This window comes from Agelaius phoeniceus, chromosome Z (genome assembly GCF_051311805.1).
Source record: "Agelaius phoeniceus isolate bAgePho1 chromosome Z, bAgePho1.hap1, whole genome shotgun sequence".
NCBI classification, from domain to species: Eukaryota; Metazoa; Chordata; class Aves; order Passeriformes; family Icteridae; genus Agelaius; species Agelaius phoeniceus.
In genome coordinates, this window is record NC_135303.1 from 76,220,013 (window position 1) to 76,241,128 (window position 21,116).

Genomic DNA, 21,116 nt, shown 5'->3' on the forward strand with positions numbered 1-21,116 from the left:
CAGGTCAGAACAAGCTAACAGTAGAGCATACTAATTTACTGCTGAGACACCAGGGAGAATTAAATACTTCAGCACATTTACCGGGACAAGACGGTTTACTGTTGTACCTGAACGTGCTGGAACTTAACCACACGCTTAAAAGACAAATCTTGCAATACAGTAGCACTGTTCTGCTTACCATACATACACTTAACTTTTCACAAAAGAGCTACTAATCTATACTTCAGAGTTTTCAATATAAATAAGAATTTCAAGATCAAGTATAACTTGTGAGTTAACAAGTGAGTTTAGAAAGATGAACAGTAAGCAGTTTCATTAGTTTACTACCATAGTTTACCATAGTTCATAGTTTCAATAGTTTACCACCATACTCAGCTTGGTTAAAGACACTATTTTTCTGAGAACTGCCACTTTTCACAAAGGTTTGTGACATTATTATTGAACTGTATCCCAAAGAGCAATAGCCAAGGAAACTTACTGGCACTGTTTTATTTGCAACAGACAGTAAACATTTGAATGAGATGTCATCAAGACCTTTTTCAAGGACATGTCAACGGGCAATGTTCAGACCAAACCTTTCCAACAATTTTTTTTTTCTTCAGAAAGGGAAGTCCATCTTCTACTGTAGAAAAGAGACAGGATTTGCAGACAGTCTAGGAGTCTGCAAATCCTGACTTCTCTCCTTTTGTGGAATAAAAAAACCCCTCAGACTGAGAAATTCTTTTTGGCTAAAATAATGAGCATTTCTCAGGTAGAGGAAACACTTGACATTTTTTTATATTATACTCTGGTACTTTCTAAGCCCTTTTCCTATATTTTCCATTCCTAAGAGAGTCAACTTGGAGTCACTGGGCTTTGAAGTATCTATACAAGAAAAAAGCATTCTCTTTCAGGATTGAATCCTTTGCTACCAGCAATATAGCAGAAATGAGTGACAAAAGTAACCACATTGAACAGAGGATGCTGGCATGCAGCATAAGCCAAAGACAATGAGCAGGCACAAATCTCCCAGGTCAAACACTTTGCCAACCCACACCTTTTCTCACTCAGCTTGACGAGTGTATCAGTATATGCTGCTTTACAATGCTGAACACATCCTTACATGAAAATACCTTACAACTTTGAAAAGATGGAATAGCTTAATCGCAAATATTTATTGTTTTATTATGTGCCCTCTCACCACAAAAAAGGGCACTCAGTCTGCATGGTAACCTTCACAGCAAGAGAAACCAAGCAGATCCAACTTTTCCATGTAGGTTTGGCATAAGGTATTTCTAAAATGACAACACCGAAGGCCACCTACATTGCTCTCTGCCAGAACTCTGCATGGCTTCAGCCATCTCATTTTATACCTTCTTGTCCACAAGGCTGGAGGGGAGTGAAGCGGGAAGCTTCTTCTCCCTCTTCTTGTACTACTGGCTTAAAGCAAATGCAGAACAATCTGCATGTCCTTAAGATCTCTCTTCCATGTACCCCTGCTCTTCCTCCCAAGAGCCTCTGGGAAGGGTAAGAAACATGCAGTTGCAACTCAGTAAATTCTTCTCCAGGGAACAAACTAACTTTTAGTTAATTTTAGGAAGATGTTTGAGGAAGTGTGTAAACAAGGCTGTGTGGAGCAGAACGTATGAGGCCATCAGTCCAAGCCCTAACCTTGGAGGTTCAAAGAGAAAGCAAGTGATCCTGGTTACTGTGACCCTGCCAGAAACCAGGACCCACCCCCAGCAGGCAGATACTGAAAAGCTCGGCTGCATTTAGTGGGCATTTTAGAAATAGTTTCCACACCATGGAAAATCTAATAAAAACCCCAAAGCCCTTGCACTTTCTACAGGCTGGGACATTCGATTTGCCTGCAGAGATCAGGAGACCGACTGTAATAAGCTGTTCATTACAAATCAACGAAGAACTTACAGTTAAAAACCCCAAAAATCAATGGTAATTCTATCTTTACAGGAGAAGCCATTTTATGGATCAATATAGAGGCATTACTGAAATATCTTTTTAAAAATAAACTTATGTATATTAGTACAGTTTTAAGAATAACTTCATCCAGCTCCACACAATTAAAAACTAACTCTTCACTCTTCCATTTCAAGTATGAAGTGTGAAAGAACTTTACTCAACTACAGAAGCCATTTTGTATGTTTTATTTATATAAATAATCTAACAAAATAATAGGCAAAGCAGGTCCTTAATATGAAAGTTAAGTTATCCCAAGTTTTTAAGAATACATTAACACTGTCTCAGCAAGCTTCCATGCTAATCAAAACTGCAATAATTTCTTACATAAAGCAAAGAAAACTGTAATCCTGTAGCCTAGAGTTCTGTAGAGGCATTTCCTTTAGTGAAATAACAGACATCTCAGATCTTTACTTATGGAAAGATTTAAGACACTAATTATAGATGCAATGCTAAAGTTAAAACCTGCAATCAGAGAAAAAAGATTGAAAAGACTGTTAATATCAGACCTTGCAACTCCACCGTCTAAACCAATGAAAGAAGAAACCAAAAAATAAAAAAAAAGATAAACAGAAAAACTGTCACTGACTAAGCAAGAATTTTCAAACTATATATTCAGCAACCAGAAATCAAAAGTACAGTCATAATTCAAAGCAATAGCAATATTGTCTTAGCCATGGTGGTAAACAAACACTAGCCTGCTAGTGTGTCTTAATCTGACAAGCTCAATAAACTGTACATGAGCTGCAAGCTTCACCACACCTTTGACAGATACTTACATTTCTGTATACATCTCCAAATGCAGAGCACTTACATATTATCTGAAGGCAAAATATCATCCACTGACCTTAGAAGCCTCCATTTTAAAGAATACTAAGAATTACTAAAATTATATTGTGCAGACATTTTATTTGCAGTAGAAAGGGAGGTAATATAAACACTTTGTATTAAAAAAAAACCCTTAACTGTTTCTCAATTTGTTATGACAAATTAGGGTTAGGGGTTTTTTTCCCCTTCAGCATTTTAAATATTTAGACCAAGCTCTTTCAGCATCCAAAAGGAAAAGTCCTGGAGAGAGAAACACAATGGTTATATATTCAAAAATCATCAGGCTGAAAGATGGTATTTCAGAGAAATAACTACTGAAATGAAACACATATATGAAACACACCTTTGAGGGTGAACTGCCAGCTCCCCAAAGTACCTGATCATCACTGCTGACAGATGAATAAGAACTCATTTCAGTTTGCTCAAAAGCAAGATGACTGGAGGCTCAAGAAGAGGATGGGGAAGAGCTCAGAAAACAAGATGTCAGATGTGGCCAGGTGTCAGTGATGTCAAGCAGATGCAACTCACTTCCCAGCACTCTATTTCCACCTTCCATAGTGACCCTGGACAAGGAGCTGCAGTACCAGGAGCAGCATGGGAAATACTAGGAAAGAACTGAAGCTGTCCAGCATAATACTCACATTAGCAGTCATTTAACTACTAATTCGAATACTAGGACAAGAGAGATGAGAGCAGACAGTATTATGCTATATTTCCATGAATGATTTGAATAGTTTACACTTCATGGACACAATGAAATATATGGAGATACTGTGAAACAAAGGTAGACTGTCTTGAATTACAGTTTAATCTCACAAATAGGAATACTCCATGACATTTTAAGTTTAAAGAAAAAACCCCACTTTCTGCAAACATCTTAAAATATTTAATCATCACATGCTGAACACTATTTAAAAAAAACAAAACTGGACATTAACAAGCCAAAAAAAAGAAGGATTGATGCCTCTATCACCTTTTATTATGACTATTTGAAAACTATTTCATCCATTTCCAGATAGAACATAAATTATTTCCAGTTTCAAGTTACTCTTTGGTAGCAAGTAAATAGAGCTGCTGTGTTTTCAGGACATTTTACAGCCAATAGTCAACAAAACTGATCTTCTAAAAGCACACCAACAAACAAACAACTACAACAAAATAGAACAAACAAACTCCCAAAACTCAACAAAAACAGAAAAACCAAATCCTACAATCCAAGAAACAGACAAAAAAAAGAAACCAACCAAAAACCCACAACCCCTCCCCCCACCAGCAACAAACCAAACCAAAACCCCCTCAAAACTCCAAACATACAGGAAAAAAATAGTCAAGACCAGAACACTCCAGTTCTACTTGTGCAGTGTAAGACTGGAAAGCGGAAGCAACCCTGCAGGCAATACACTCAGCCTTCGGGTAAAGATAAAAAGGGAGAGTGGCAACAGAAAGCAGCTCTCCACTTAACCACGTTCTCCTTGTCATACAGAGACAAGTAATGAAGCCCTTTAAAAGGCTTTCTGTCCACTCTGCCTTAAGAAAAAGAATGAACTGTAATTCTAGAGCTTTAAGTGAGTGCAGAGCGGATAAAAAGTAAATTAAGATGACCCTCAGGTCTCTGCAGAGAATCCTCTGAGAACACTCAGATTAGCCTTAGAAACTCAGAACTCAAACCAGATCCATCCTCTTATCACCACTTCTGCTGAAAACTAGCTTTACAAGTTTGTTTAAAAAACAGCTACATGGCAACGCGTAATTTGTATTTTAAACAAGCTTAAGCCAAGTTTCACCAATACTGGAAGCCAGTGAAAGCCAACAGAAGCATTCCCATAGTCATTACACCCCCAGATTCTTGTTTCTACTCCTGCCTCCTGCCTCCCTGCAGCAGCATAAATCTCTGCACAGCTGCACCATTACTTTTGAAAGCGCTAGTATACTAAAAGGTCTTGTGAAGTTCAAATCCATCATACAGAAGGAAACACTGCTCTTCAAATCTTGTGCTCTGCATGTTCAGCCTTTGGGTAAGATATGACTACACACGTCTACACACAGGTATTGCACTGAGCAGACTTAGACTCCACTGAGTGACAGTAGAGACTGAACCTTTAGTATCACTAAATCCAATGAGACAGAAAGCTCCAGATTAGTTAGTTACAATCTATTTACTTTGCACAGGAACAAAGAAACTGCCATACCAGATCAGAGCATTTAAGCAGAACCCTACCACTTGCAATAACTAAGAGTGATAAAAATCAGACATGGTAGAGGGTGAGGTGACCCTCTTCCAAAAGTACTCCCAAGCTGCAGAGCACAGAAGAGGTAGAAAGGCAATCTTCTCTCACCACAGTATCTGCTCAAACTGGAAGCAGAAAATTTGGTAGCTTATTTACACAGATGGTTACAAACATCAAGCATTAGAGACTTGGATAAAATACATAATTATATTTTACCTTATCTGGGAATTGCCAAGATTAATAATAAGATATATATTTTTTTACCTTAGCTACATACTGACAGAAACAGAAAAAGTTTGCATTTCAGTGACAAAAAAATCCTTGGCCATGCTGTGCGATCACTGTAGATGCTCTCCTGTTCCCACTACATCTCCCAGTGCTCTGTTAGAAGCATTCATGTCCTTTGAAAGTCATCAAAGGTCCTACAAATTGATAAACAGGGCTGAAACTGATGAGCTTTTACTAACACACTTGTACATACAGACAAAACTTCAGCTTTACAGTGTGACTTTGGTTCCTCTAGCATGTGTCAAACGCCAACTGCAGAAAAATACAGTATAAACATCTACAAGGGGAGCCTTGCAGCTGAACTATCTAGCACATGCCTTTTCAAACACCTAATTTTCATGGAAGTCACAAAGTACGTGGTTATAGCACACAGATGAACTGCACCATTTATTTCCTTTCATTTTTATAAAAACATGATTGCAGCAATATAAACTAATGGTGTACTTGAGAAAGTAATAAGGCATCTACACCAATTTCAGATACAAATATCACTTTAAGGTCTGGATGTTTTAAAAGCATATTGTTAAGCTCACAGAGAAGGAAGTGCTCTTTATCTCCATGGATTTCCCTCATGTGACAAGAAATCACACTACAGTTATCAATGAATTCACTATTTGGCTCTTGTTATGAACAAAAACAATAGATTGACAATAAACAATATATATGGGATAAAAGATCTGAAGTGCTTTATCATGTTGAAGCTGCAATTCCTAGGAAAACAGTTCCCTTCTTCTCTTACAGTGATATAAGATAGCTTAGACCCTTCACTGCTATAAGTGAAAACATTCACTCTAGTGCTTGATGTGCAGAATGCTTGAGAGCTTGAAGGAAAAAGGTAATATTTACATCTATAATTCAAAAGCAGTCAGTTTCCCTTCTCAGGTTCATTTTGAGGCTCAAGAAGTTCTTCCAGCATAAACAGAAACAGAGAATCTATTTAAAAGGAAGTAACTGTAATACCAAAGAGACTGATAGGGGGACTTTGGAGCAAGCATAATATCTTCTAACTAATAGTAGATCCTTATAGGAAAGCACAACTAGCTGCATTCAAAGCCTGCCTGATAAAACATTCTTTAAATTATGCCTTTAAGTTTGCCTCTTAATAAATATCTGGGCAACAGCTGCCCAGGCAAATTTAATGTGTATTACTGTTACTCACATATAAATTAGGCTCTCTCCTCCAGCTGAAACAAGTCAATATTAAAATGAGGACAGATAGATGTTTTAAATTTTTTAAGCAGCTTGATAAAGTACTACTTGGTCTAATATCTGTTTATTGGTAATACAGCACACAGAATTACTGAGATAATTAATGAGCATTTATGGGTATTTCTGAAGGACAATCATTGTTAAAATTGTTATGTATTTTCAACTGGCCTTATAATAAACTCAAAGCAGACTCACTGAAACACTTAAGAGAAAAGCTTTTGGCATTCAGTATTTTCTAAGATTTGTTAACATTCCTAGTCAAATAGCACAAAGTGCTTACAAGTATTTTAACTTGTATACACACTCAACACAGTGATTTGGCCAAATACAGGTACCTAAAAGTAAGCAAAATTGCCCGTGTGAAAAGGAAAAAAAATCCACAGCTGCTTTGTCATTGCTGCTGTGGGACCAGCCAGCAAGGATGGATGCAGCGTTTCACCACTGATGCAACACACATTGACCTTCCTGCACCTCCAGCGTTGAGCCTGACTCCCACTTGCTATCACCATGAGACTCAGCCTCTTCAAACATATTCTCATATTCTTTTTTTTCTTGAAAGCCATGAAACTTGATACATTATTAATGTATTACAATATGCAGTACATTACAATATCATGACTTTATAAAAACAAAGATGGTGCTAAGAGTTTATAAAAGGACCAGGCACTCACTAAAACGTGTACATCACTACCGTTCCCCAAAACATTTACAATTTCCTGCTAATCCTTCTGTAAGTACAGAGCCATTTCTTATCTGCACAACCACACCACAACAAGTATTTTACACTGCCCTAGCCACAGGCCAAAATCCATCTGAATTGCTGAGAATACATATAAACAGGACATTGGTCTAGAAAACTGTTCTTATTACAGTACTCCTGTGGTAATTCAACCTTTAAAAAATACTCCTGAGGTTTGACTGACATAAGAAACAACTAAAAGAACACACAAGCCATATGTCCAAACAGGAATAATATATTTATGAGGTTTAAATGATGAGTCAAACTATAAGGCATCATTAAAATAGGTCAATGGGTGTTAATACTAAGTTCTAAAACTACAGAGTACACACCAGATAAAACCTTACAAGAGATCCAGGTGAAATTGTCATCTTGACATCAAAATTACCTGGTCATACTGCAGTGTCTACACACACGTACACCAGTAAGACCCAGCAAGTACGTGTTAAAGCTGAAATGTGTTCTAAAGTACTTAAACTGCTTCACTGCGGGCATAAGTTCGTTTCAACCTGAATAGCTGCACACATGTTAAACAGGCAAAATAGTGGCAGATCACAAGGAAGTGGACTTATCAATTAGTACATATAGAAGGCAAATATAGGCTGCAAACACCAGGGCACTGAATACAACCACTGAAATTTTTCACCTAGACTAAACCACGACAAAATTACTTTCTCCTAGAAAAACAACGAGGATATTTATGCTTCAAAGTCTTTCCTCTTCTTACTAAAAGAAATCAGTTCTGCATTATCGCGAAGCTGCGAACTAGAATCTGACTTCGGAGAAGTCGGGGGGAGGGGGGAAGGAGAAAATAAAGACATAATAAAGTCGATTACTCGGTTTTGCAGCAAAGTGCTCGGGCAGCGCCCGGGGAGCCCGCAGGGCAGGCGCTCAGCCGCCGCCCGCAGCCCGGCCGCGGCCCCGCGGGCAGCTCCGCGCTCGCTCGCCCCGAGCCCCAATGGCTGCTGACACATCCGGCCCCGGCCCCGCCACCGCCCCGAGCTCACACTTCAAAGCCTTTCGGGACTCCGGCCGAAGTCAAGCACAAACGCACCCCGCAGCCAGGCGGGCCGCCCCCCGCGGCTCGGCTCGGCTCCCGCGCAGCCCCGCACCGCTGACAGCTGCGGCCGGTGGGGCAGCCCGGCCCGGCCGTGCCCCTCCCTCAGCCCCGGACCAGGTGCCCCGCGGCAAGGCGGGCGAGCTCTGCTCGCCGCACCCCAGAGCTGCGCTCCGCGTCTGCTCCCGCCGCCCCCGCATCCGCTACCGGCCCGCGGCCAGGGGGGAACGGGGCGGCGGAGCCCGCCCGGAGCCCCGTCCGCAGGAACAGCCCCGACGCCGCCGCTGTCACGCAGCGCCCGCCGGGACCGACCCTTGCCCGCCTCTTCAGCCTTAGGCGCCCCTCACCTCGCGGCGGGGGACGGCTCCATCCTCCGCTCCGCGGCGGGGTCCGTCCCCGCCGGGCTCCTCGCCGGCAGCGGCTCCAGGAGCTCGGCGCAGCAGCGGCTGGGGGAGGCAGCCGGGCTGGCGGGGCTGGAGCGCGGCGGCCCCGGCAGGTAGTGGAGCAGCAGCGTCTCGGGGGGCTCCGGCGAGGAGGAGGAGGAAGAGGAGGAGGCGGCCGGGGCGGCGGCGAGGAAGAGGGGCGCCTCCGGCAGCCGGTCCAGCTCCACGCTCCGCACTTTGCGCAGCTGCTTCCGTCTCCAGTCAGAGCGCTGTTCTCGGCTGCCGCCGCCCGCCTCCCGCAAGAGCCCCCCGGCGCTCCCGGCGACGCTCCCCGCCACCGCGCCGCCTTTCAGGCTCCCGCAGGCGGCGGCGGCGGCCGCCTCCGCGCCGCCGCCCGAGGATAATCCCGATGACGAGGCGCGATCCCCCGCCGCCGCCGCCATTTTCTCTGTCGGGTCACATCGGGCTCCCGGGCACCGGGGGCCGCCGGCGGACAGCGCGCTGCGTAAACGGCGCCGCCTGCGCAAACGGCGTAGGGCGGGGGCGGACGGCGGGCGCGGATTGGCGGCGGCGGGCGCCGGGGGCGGGGCCGCGCCCGTAGGTGCCGCGGGGCCGCACCCCGCCCGCCCCCGCGCAGGTGTCGGGGCGGAGTGGGAGCCGCGCCTGCCGCCGCCACCGCCGCTGCTCCGCGGGGCTGGGGCCGGGACTGGGGCTACAGCCACGGCCGCGGCCAGGGCTGGAGCTGGAGCTGGAGCCGGGGTCCGTCCGGGCGGCCGGGCCGAGCCCGGGAGCCGGTGGAGGCGCCCAGCGTGGCCGCGCCCCCACGCGGCCCTCCCCACGTGTGGGAGAGCGGCAGGGGCTCCTGTGGCCCCGGGGCGGGCAGGCGCGCCGGGCTCCCCCGTGCGGGGCGCGGAGAAGCCTTTCCCAGATCTCGGAGCGCTCCCGCTCGCACCCCCGTAATGAGAGCCTCTCCTGTCCCCAGCATTGCCCTGGTAGCCGGCGAGCGGCCGGGAGGAGCGGAGCGCCCGCGGTGCCTCGCTGCGTGCGGCCGAGGAATCGCCTCTCCAGTGTGCCCCAGCTCACCTGGTCGTCCCTCTCCGGAGTCAGTAGGAAATTAAATGCACATCCCCGCTCGTAGCCTCCGCGCGTCCTTCGCCAGGCTGCCCTCAGTGGGCCGGCGCCGCTCCCCTCATCCTCAGGTCCTCATTCTCCGTGTCTGCAAACGACGGAGAAGCGTTAATGTCCCGGAGCACGCCCGCCTCCATGTGTGCGCAGGAACGCACATGCAGATGGGTTATACCCTGCCACGCACACCTACCGCTGCGGCTGTTTCCTGAGAGACTGCGAGAGAGAAGAAAGGCAGGAGACATCACATGACCGAACCTTGGGAGGTTCAAGTAAATTTTCTACTTGTCGGGGTTTTCTCTCGACCGCATTGGGGTGGTTTTGCTGTTTGATCTGAGATGAGAAAACGAAAACCCAATATTGCTATGCATACAAGGTTGTTTTCAAGATGGTGTGGTTTTTAGATAAAGTAGAAGTCACACAGTTCAAAGCACTTAAGCTGAATGTTTCAGGCTTTTTTCTCAGAATTTGGTGTAACATCCAAGTGTAACATTAACTAAGCGTCTCAACAATGGTTATTAGTATGGTCAATTTGCTGGGATCGGTGATTTCATCCTCTCATGAGGAGATAGGAAGAAGTTTTTCCCTCTAGACAAAAACCTGAGGACACTCTTTGTGCTCTATATGCTTGCAGAATAATATCAATAGGTAAAGCCTTGAGGTCACACCGAGTGAATTATTTAGGTGGTCTGCCAAGATGCCGCACCACCACTGTCCTTGTGCAAGTTTTTCAGTGAAGGACGCTCAGAAGGTCAATTGAATTCATTGTCATCTTGCAAGTATGGTTTCTTTAGGATAAGCAGATCATCTAATATTCTCTTGTAATGTACAACTTAGAGATATAAATTAATTCTGAGTTTCATAAAGGTGGTATTTGACACTTAAAGCCTCTGCTGCAAATTAGAAAGAGTTTTCTGGAAGAGTCCCAGACCAAGACACATTGACAAAGTGAGAATGTTACTCATGGGAATAAGATAACAAAGTATCCACTTTGTAGACGCAGCATGAAATTAGTTCCATGCAAATCAGTGCACTATTATATCTTTTCAAATATTCCTTTCTGCCATAAAATCACATTTACAGAAAAAAGAAAGAAAATAACCACACAAATTCCTATGCTTTTAAAGACATTTAAACAGAACAAGAAGATGACTTTAGGTATTTTATAAATGCTCATCAAATGGAAGAGGAATATCCCTTTCATTAGTGATTGGTTGGAATAGAATACAGAGAAGAAGAAGCATATCTTCAATAAAAGTAAATCTAGGAGGTAAGGGTGCATACAATGTGTATGACAGTTCAAGGGGACAGCTCTCTCGGGGTGTGAAGGCTCCAGCAGGGGAGAAGGAAACAGGAAATTCAAGGAAAATGTCAGGGTGGCAGTGGGGTACTGAGGAGTGTGCATGTACACTGAGGTGAAATATTTTCTGGAAAGGAGCTAAGAACAGGGCAAAATATAAAATACAGGGACAGTGAGAGGCACCACAATAAGAAATAGCTAATGCCACTCCTGTTAAGGCATTACTTTGCCTTTTGAGTAAGGCCAGGTCTGTCAAGGTTTTGCATTACTTTTGGATAAGATGCAAAGTGGAATTAGTATTCTATCATTTAAAAATGCATGGCATGCCTTATAATGGTTGTTTATCCTTTCATTACTGGTTGAATTTCAATTCTAATGAAGTACATTCTGCCTATAATCCTTTTATTCACCTTATTCTTTCCAAATGTGTGTTTCTCCACAGTGCCTTGGCCAGAGAAAGAAGCACAGTGGATAATAAAACCCACCTTCCATTCCTCACTCTGGAACACTATGTAGTGTACTGCTGGCATGCAATACAGATTTATGCACAATATAAAGGCTCTACCACTTTGAAATCAGAAATTGAACATGATGGTTGACATCTGTGTTTTCTCATTTGCTCTTAAAATTTTTTGCACTCAAATAAATGAGTTCACCTGATTGAAAAAAAAGTACAAAACTTCCCGAAGGGCTCTGAAAGATACTCAGTTACCTCTTGCACAGATTATTTCCTAGTCTATCTAAAACACAGCTCTAGAAGGTAACCTGAGACTTTTAGCAGTTTTTAGTCACAAGTAGCGGCACCCAGGGTTTGTTATGAAACAGAGGCCTTTGGCCTCAAATTAGCATCGTGCAATATTTGGAACATCTACTGTTGTACACAAAGAAACTTCTGTTTGGGAACACACTAAGATTTTGCAAGCCAAGGAGTTTCCTTGTTGCACAAAACTTGTAACAGTGTAATGAATAATCAACAATTTTCAACATGCTAGAGATAGGGATCTGCTGTGCCCCTGAATACATAACCTAGGCATCATCATGCACAAACAGAATAAATATGAGAGATAACACAGTCCATAGTTTCTGGTCTTGACTAAACATGCAAAAAGTGTTTTAATACTGTATACAATCTGGATTCTCCACATCTTGTTAGTCTGTGTAGAAAGACTTATCCCCACCTTTATCTTCTATTCATTCTTTCCGTTGTGAGAAAGGGAAAACAAACCTGCTCGTAAGCCAAAATCCTTTCCTGTTTACTCCTCTGTAATGTAATGGAAAAGTCAAGCAACTAAATGAGAACCAATCTGAGGACCTTTTCATGCTACTTTCCTAGGTCTTACTGAAAATCTGCTGGCATTACTGTTTTCTGTAGAAATGCTTTGCCATCTTGCTGATGCACTATTCTTACTTTACAGCATAACAGGTATACCTTTCAGAAGAAATTTCCTTCAGAAAATCAGGATCCTGTACCACTTCTCAGGGGAAAGAATGTCAGGTAAAACTGGAATCTGTTACAGAAAATTATAGAGGTTTTGCTCACACACTGGGAATGTCTAGTCTACTGCTATTTATAAATTTCTTTCCTTAATGTTTTTTCTTTACTTATGCTTTTCATTAATATTTTAATGGAAAACACATTTAAAGATTTTTTCCCCTCACATTTCAGTCCACATGGTACTGAACTTTTGTTAAAAATGATTTTTGGATCTGTGAAACTGAAAGTGATGTTTTGACCTAGGTTTCAGACACATAGTATAAGGAAAGAGCTGTACTTAAATCTCCTTGTTCTGCCAAAGCATGTAATAACAGTTCCCCAATTCCTTTTAAGAAATAATGGTGATGATGCTACTTACAACACTCTTACATTGTCTAGTCACATTCCTTTCACTTAACAATTTTTTTTGCTGTAGCATCTACTTGTGAACTGGTGAACCTTTTGGTCTATGTACCATATGATCCCAAGCAAAAAGGTGATCTCTTTCCAAAGAATTTGCAATTTAAGTATGAAAGACAGGCAAAAACAGGCAACAGAGCAATCAGCAAGCTAAAGTGTAGTCCTTCTACAATATATCTGCTGCCTTGATTTTTTTTTTATCATTTGTTTGTACATTTTGCACTAGCTACTGAAATCAGTTCAATTTTTGACCTCAGATATTCTTTAGAATATTGATAGCTTGATGTCTAACTTGGATATTCTTCTTGGCTGTACTACAGAGGACTTTTCTGGCCTTGAATAAGTCATGATCCTTTCATGGTTCAATTTTTCCCAGCTGTAACTGCGTAACAAATATATTTACCTACCTAAGGCATGACACAAGGCTGAGGGATATAATATTATTGAGTTTCAAGACGAATCCTTGCTCAAAAGATATGTATTAATGAACTGAGCAAAACCTGTTAAACCTCTTCTCATACATCACTTATGAAGATCTACCAAAATTATTGCAGCCATAAGCTCTTTTTCTTATATTCTTCCCGACTACTAAATTGACAGCATAGTTCTCACCTGGATCAACAATTCCATCTATTGCAAGCACCACTATCTGTTAACTCTCTGGGGGAAAGCAACTCTACCATTTCAGACTCAGAAAAACACTGAGAGCTCAATTTTCCTTCACCCTGCTGCTACCACTGTTAAATCTCTTTCAGCCTAGGTGTTTGTTATTCTTTCTGTTCTATGAGTCAAAGACACAAATAGAAGTGCAGCTTTTAATAAATTGTGGGAGCTTTGTTCCTGGAAGCTACAGATTTCCAAATTACTGAGAAACAGATGCAAGAATTTCACTTTTATTTTTGTCTCAACAGGATGGAAGAAGGACCACTTCCTCACTCCCACTGAAGAGGAACCTACAGTTATTCTTTTCCTCGGCCTGCTGCTCATCACCCTTGCTCTGCCAGCAGCAGAATCACACAGTGCCAGCTGCAGTAACTAGAGGACAGTGAATTGAAAACAGCATAAGCATTCAACCATCAGCAAACATTAAAAGCCTGGTTGGTATATCTCAGCATGGCTGTGGGCTGTAAAACAACAGTCTTGTGTGATTGATATACCCAGCACATACCACACAATCCTTTTGAGCATCCTGCAAAAGAAGAGCAGACAAGAGTGACACAGTTTTACAGATAACCCTGGATAACTGCCTCCCTGAATAATTGCCAGACGGACAAGAGACTGGCAGGAACACTCCACAGAGAACCCTGCTTGCTTTCTCCAGAGCCAGTGCATATCTGAATAATCATTTCTGGGTGCAGTAATGGCATCCAGCCTGACACATTCTCTCCCTCCTTTTCATTTCTGTTCATTCCACCCTGGCCCACCAGTCATAATGTCTGTATGCTTCCATTCATGATGGCCAGCAATGATGGCAGTGCTGTTCCACTTCCTAAATCCAGCAGGTGGACCTGCCAAGGACCTCACAGCTGTTGGAGGAAATAAAGCTCAGCAGCAACATCCATGCCTAGCTCATCATATGATCCCTTTATGCCAAACCTGCCAATTTTCTGGCACCATGGTAGAAGTGAATCAAACAACTATTAGCTGTAACAATGTCAGGGAGTCTACAGATCTTAAGAATAGTTCTGGGATCCAAACAGTCAGATCTCTACCATCACCACCACCAGCAGCCTTTTCTTTAGAAAAGTCTGCATGGCTTTTAAAGGCTTTTAAATCTCTGTTATTCCCTCCAGCAATGTAGTTGGCACAGCACTACTTTATTGCTTGTGTGCCAGTCACAGTCCCTGAGAACAGTGTTTCCAAAGCCATTTAATCCTGGTGTCCAAAGCTATCATCTAAACTAAACATCTTTAAAAACCATATGATCTGGACATCAGTAGTAGGCATTTGACTATCCAATGACAAAGTGTTTTGAACATGATGTTCTTTCAACGTGTTCTGTGCATAAATAAGTAGGAGTCCAGGAGTCATAAAAAAGTTTCCCATGTGATTTCTGGAAAGAGAAAATTGTACTGGAGATTTCTGAGGGAAGTAACATTTCAGTTCTAGTCTTTGATTGGTATTAAAATCAATAATCTTATCTTTGTAATTCATGAAAAGCTGGCTCCAAAAGAAATATAAAGAAATAAAATATATTTTTGCAAAACAAATTTCTGACCTTTCTTGTGTTCTACTTTACTGATATGATATTTTAAAAAATATTCTATCTATTCCACAATATAAGCAATACCTGTGGAATTTGATTGCTGTTCCTGAGGTTTTTCATTTATAAAGCTCAAGCTGTTCTACATCATAGCTTCCTTAGCTACACCCAATTAATTTGTAATTTTTATGATGTCTGGATACTAATCCTATCAATAAATCATGAATAGAAAAATCCTTTATTTTCTGCATTCTTATAATCCTTTTTCTAGATACTGAAATCACAGCAAATTGCTGTTGCATTAGTTGGTGGTCTTTGACATTTGTAAAGTGATTTTTCATGTAATATAAATACATGCAAATACATTTAATATGTGTGTTACATATATATGCTGCCTCTTTAGTGGATTTGGATTAGATTTTGTGGTTTTGCAATTTTCATTTTGATCATTTCATCTCACTGATGTAACCTAAAAATATTATCAGTGTACAAAGCTGAGCTGACTTCAAATGCTCTACGTGTTTGCACTATGAAAGGCTTTGAGAAGCAAGGAATGACCTTGACAAAACATTTTGTGTGGATTTGGGAGGGTACATTACTCTAATGCTTGCCAAGGTAGGATACACAATTTATTTTGACTGATTGCCTATCTTCCTTGTTCTTTGTGGTACAAGCCAAAAGTTTTCAGATTTTGAGTCAAGGTTTGCAAGTCTCCAGAGCATAACTGACGACTTACAGTTGAAGGTATTATCCATGCAAGCCACTTCCAGTTAGTTGTGTAACAGCCTTAATCCAGTTCTCTGATCATGACACTAACAGTGCAAGTCAGATCAGTTAAAAAACAAATGTCACAATTTTCTCTTGAATGTCATTAACAAAGGAACAGTACTGAGATGCTGCATTTAGTTTCATTCCTCTACACACAAGATTTGGAAAGTGATTTTGCTTACAAATATTCACTGATTTCATTATATTCATTTCTTTAGGTGGTTTCTAACATCTTAATTATAAGCTGCATGAACAGTCTCCCCTTAAATTTCTATCCAAGATAAGAATGTGTATTAACACTTTTCCATATTAGTCATGGAAGTCTTGAGATTATAACTACTTGTTTGCTCTGTTTAACCAGAACAAAGGATCCTTCACAGGGTGGTAGCACACCTTTCAGTCTATAGTAAGAACTACTGCAGCCACTTTCTAATAACTTCTTTCAGCCTCTAGTGAAATATGTATATATGAAGTATGGAGAGATAAAATAAAATGTAGACTGTTGATACTAAATAAAGAAAATTATACTCCTTATTTTTGAGTTCCTAAACCCAGAACTTTCTGAATTTTTCTCAAATTTATTTGTATATTCTAACTCCCCATGTTTACTATGAATTGTGACAACACATATTCCTTCTTTCTCACAAAGAACTCAGATTTATTTGGATTTACTTCAGTAGAAACACTTGCACATTATTGCAGCAACAAAATAGCATTTTAAATATGAGGAAAGCCTAGCTTTGATATCCATTAATCTGCAGGTGTAAACTCATTAAACTTTGAGGAAAGGTACCTTTCTCTTTGTATATGAAAGCACCCTTCTAGTTCAGGTCAATCCTTTATTCTCTTATCCTGCCAACTAAATTTTAGTAGAGGAGATTGCCTTTTGCTGCATCTTTAAGCAGTACATAGCTATCTTTTTTTTTTTCCCTGACTAGATACCCTTTCTTTTCCAAATTTCTAAAAATCCCCCCAGATACTTAAGACTCAGATTTGCATTGTGGGAATCTTCAGTTTCAACACAATGGTCTGATATGATACATATTTCTGTATATACATGTCCACTAGAAGCTGCTCTTTCAGATTTTGAAGGATTTGGGGTAGTATATACACTACTCCATGAGTGTATAGGTATCAAAGAACAACACAGCTCATCTTTTTATCATATTAAGTAGTCCGGTGTTTGAAGACAGCTGAAGAGCATCTGAAAAGTATCAACAGAGGAAGTTATGAAAGAAGAATATGGCCAATTGGAAAAGCCTGCAGAAAGTTTAAAAAAATCCTATTTTTCAAATGCAGTATTTCCCCTAATAGAAATGGTGTAAAGCAACTACTTTAAATATAAAATAAACCAGTACTATTTCTCTAACTCATGTGAACATGTATGTTAATCAGTCAATAAAAACAAAATTCTTTATAATCTTTTCTTCTTAGTATTGTCTTTGGTTCTTATTTTTCATTCTAAAATATCACTAATGACAGCATATTAAAGAGGTATGTATGATAAACTTCTGTCTTCTCCATTCTTCCCTCTTTTTTAAAGTATTGAAAATAGATAAGTTAAATTCAAATGCATTTTGATGATGTGAAGAAAGGCAAAGTCATAGCTATGAAGAGAAAATGTTTCTATTTCCCCTGCTTTCAACAAAGTATGAGATAAACTGTTACTTTTTGGAAAAACAGTGATTCATATCTGAAACTTAGACTAGCTTTGTAAACATGTCAAACAATTTGTTTAAAACCACAACCATAGTATATTTGGTGCAGATGCATGTTACAGAACCATGTGAAGGTGTTTGTTTTGGTACATGGAAAGGCATTCCAACCATCTTATTTTAGTAATTGTACCACACCAAAGACAACAAAAGCTGTCCTGAGATTGAAGTGTATGATGCTTTCAAAGCATGCTCATTGTGAATATTCACAAGGTCAGAGGTCTGAATTCCACTGATGTCTCGCATTCTAGTCTTGTTGCAGAAGATGGGAAAGTATGAATGAAAATGTTGCTAGTAAGCCTAAGCTTACCATATGATTTTGTGAGTATTTTGGCATTCATTGGTCTAGAAGAGGATATACAGAAGCTCAAGAATTAGAGAGTCAAAACCTGTCTACTTCTCCTTTGCAATCTAAGCTTTTGCAGAGCACCAGTCATGGCCCTGATGGTTAAACTCCAGGGATAGGGGAAGGATTCTGCTGTCATTCCTGCTTCCTGCACTCCTGGTCCCTAGGCCCAGAAAGGCAACATCTGTGTCCTCTCTTTCCCAAAGCACAGCTTTTATGATTCTGATAATTATGTTGTCCCTATGAGAAATTCAGTTTCAGAAGAACCTCTTAAAAAATGAAAAGTACTTCTGATAAACCAAAATTCTATGTGTTATTGTCTCTGAAAGGTATGTTAATAGTGATATGAAGATCTCCTTAAACACAGTATTTGTTGTAAAGTGAACTGTTTGGGTATCTCTACACTTTTAATAGTGTAATTCTGTAACTATCCATGCTGTATTTGTATAACAACAACTCCTAAAGCATGGACAAATTAAATCACTCAGAAAAGTGCTATGACTCAGAAAAATCATGGTCTAAGCTGGAAATTATATCAGATGAGACCAACTGCTCTGGACACCAGGCATTGGCCCATTTCCTTATGAAATGATAAAAGGGCTTCCATGTAATATCTTAGCCTTTTTTTCTGCCCCAGCAAGTAATGTTTTAGAGAGAGAGAGATCTTGTGTTCAGTGTTTCTTGGTGTAGATGTCATTGACTACATTTAAGATGCTGTTTCTCTTAGATTCAAACATCAAAGTGCTCTTTCAGGAATGCTTATCAACTCATGTAAAGCAGAATGTTTCATTCTCTTCACTGCAAACACATGTACTTACCCCACAAATTAATAGAAAGTAATCTAGGATTGAACTAATTCATCTAGGTCATTACATTCCAAGGTACTTATTCTGTCTTCCAGTTACAGCAAAAAAACCCCACATGAATATTTTTAAGCTCTAATAATTTTTTAGATTATATGAGTCAGACACAGGGGATTGTGGTGGCATTATAGCGAATAACACAGCTCCTCTGCACTTAAAGAACATGCACAAAAGCTACAACTCCTATCACAAGACACCTTGAGCAATGAATCCTGTTCAATTTTAGCTAGTTCTGGGTAGTAGAAACTATGACAAGGGGCTAGGAAGTCTGCAGAATAAAGAGGCTGTACTGGTCACACCCTCCTCTTTGCCTGCACTGGGCTCAGCAAAAAGCAAACTGAGCTGGCCAAGAATAAGTTGATTCAGCATGCTTTGCTGAAAAGGCTCTTAAGCTGTTCCAGACAAAACTATGAGGAAGGATGACAGCGACAACACAATCTATCCTTCAGGCTAAGTCTCCCTCTCTACCCACTGCCAGGTTTTGAACTGCTGCCAAAATGAATCATCTTTACTTTAAAATACACTAGGAAGTTCATGTCTGGCACAGGTTGTTCCTTATTTCTTTTTAATTGTCTTCCATGCCTGCACAATCTACTGAAAGTTTCAAATACAGTTTATATTGCACACCCAGTAATGTGTGATTTAGCTTCAGGTAAAAAGGCTGGACTTTGTTTGCTGTTATTTGCACGTTCATTTGTACAGTGTGATCAGAAGCTAGAACAGGAAGAGGTGAAAGCTAATGAGAACTGACTGAGACTGAAGTGCTTGCTTCAGAAAAATTTTACCCTACACTGCTTGACCTACAAAGGCATTCCCTTTCTCCTGCAGTTATTGCTTCGGGCTTTTTCTTTGGTCTTGTTTGTACCACAGAAGTTGCAATGATTTAACTGAATCAGTTTCTTAAGGAACATATTTCCATCAGAGTAATCTGCTTGTATGAAGATTTGAAGCCCTCTTGAGTAATTTCCAGAGATAAGACCTTTTATTTAGTATAGGCAAATCTTTTAATTAGTTTTTTTCATCAATAGATCTCAAAGCACTTTGTAAAGTAGGTTACTGCCATTTGCTCTGTTTTTCAGATAAAGAACATATGAAATTATTTGCTTACTGTGTGCAAGTAGAAAGCTGGGAATAAAAAACACTGTCTGCCTAATTCAGTGTTTCAGCCACAAAACCACATGGGGTTTTCAAGTTTTCTGACATAAATGTGCTTTGAGGATCAATTTCTGTTAACATTTTAATGATATATCAGTGATTTCATGGTAATCACATTAAACTTAAAAAAATCCTGAAATAATAGGTCTTATTGGGTGTACTGTAAAGTGGTGGGGTATTGTTTTATTTTTAAAATACAATAACAGCTCATCTTTTAGGGTTTGCCATGTGAAAAATATTGGAAGCACCTCTAAAATATCTAGAGCCTCTCTTCCTCCATCAAAGTCAGGCCATGGATAATTCATTCCAAAGTTATATTCAGATACAAGTAAACCATCTAAGAGTCAAAGTACAGTGCTATAGCAGGATGTAAATCAGCCAATGTGTGAAGATACAACTGCTTTAACAAGGAGCAAGAAGGAATAAACAAGTTTGTACTGAAACACCACCTCACTTTCCATCTATCTTCAGAATACTGAGATAAGTGGAGCTTATATTATCAGTAAGGCTGTCCTAACACTGGGTTATCAGGTGCTGGTCTGCTGGTGGATATTTTTCTATTAAATGTTCTTCTACCACAGAATCTTAAGGAGGTAGTCATGCCTTCATCTTTGGAGGTTTCCAAGGCTGAGTTAAACAGCCCCGCAACTGATCTGATTTAGTGCTGGCAAAAGGCTTGCCTTTAGCAGGAGGTTGATCTGCATGTTTTCAGGAGAGTCCTTCCAAGCAATACTTCAATAGTCCTCATGTGAATGCAACAGATCTTGCATTTAAGTTGGCCTGTAGTAGCTGAAAAAAAACCTCAACCCACCATCATGAGAATGGATAAGGTCTTGCAGAATTACTGAATTAGGAAAGTTCTTCATTTCAGAAAAATGGAAATACTCAATTGTGTATTGTGTGGAAATACTCTATGGTATGGTCTCTCTGCTAGGGTAGAAGAGGGATTAATTGGGTTTTTATATTAGCCAGGTCTTGTGTGCAGAAGCATTTTATTAATTGGTCACTGTCATTAACTCAGTTTTACTGATGAATAAGAAACTGAGTTCATGTTACAAA

At 40.7% G+C, this 21,116-nt stretch overlaps 1 protein-coding gene and 1 long non-coding RNA gene across 3 annotated transcripts in view; one reads left to right on the top strand and one right to left on the bottom strand.

The window, feature by feature from the left end:
• MAP3K1 (mitogen-activated protein kinase kinase kinase 1) overlaps window positions 1-9,901 on the bottom strand; it is a 60,711-nt gene extending 50,810 nt beyond the window's left edge. Inside the window, exon 1 of one of the 2 annotated variants that reach the window (XM_054652458.2) lies at window positions 9,772-9,901. Coding sequence is in view for 1 of the 2 variants with exons in the window: in XM_054652459.2 (XP_054508434.2) it covers window positions 8,653-9,131 (479 nt within the window). In the remaining variant the exon portion in view is untranslated. Of the gene's footprint in view, window positions 1-8,652; window positions 9,194-9,771 lie in introns of those variants that run through there. The other variant, XM_054652459.2, reaches the window with a different exon arrangement.
• Window positions 9,902-10,189: 288 nt separating this feature from the next.
• On the top strand, window positions 10,190-15,217 carry LOC143691969 (uncharacterized). Its single transcript, XR_013179789.1, has 3 exons — window positions 10,190-10,564; window positions 11,556-12,608; window positions 13,919-15,217. It is a non-coding gene; the product is annotated as an uncharacterized LOC143691969 (long non-coding RNA).
• The last annotated feature ends 5,899 nt before the right edge of the window (window positions 15,218-21,116 follow it).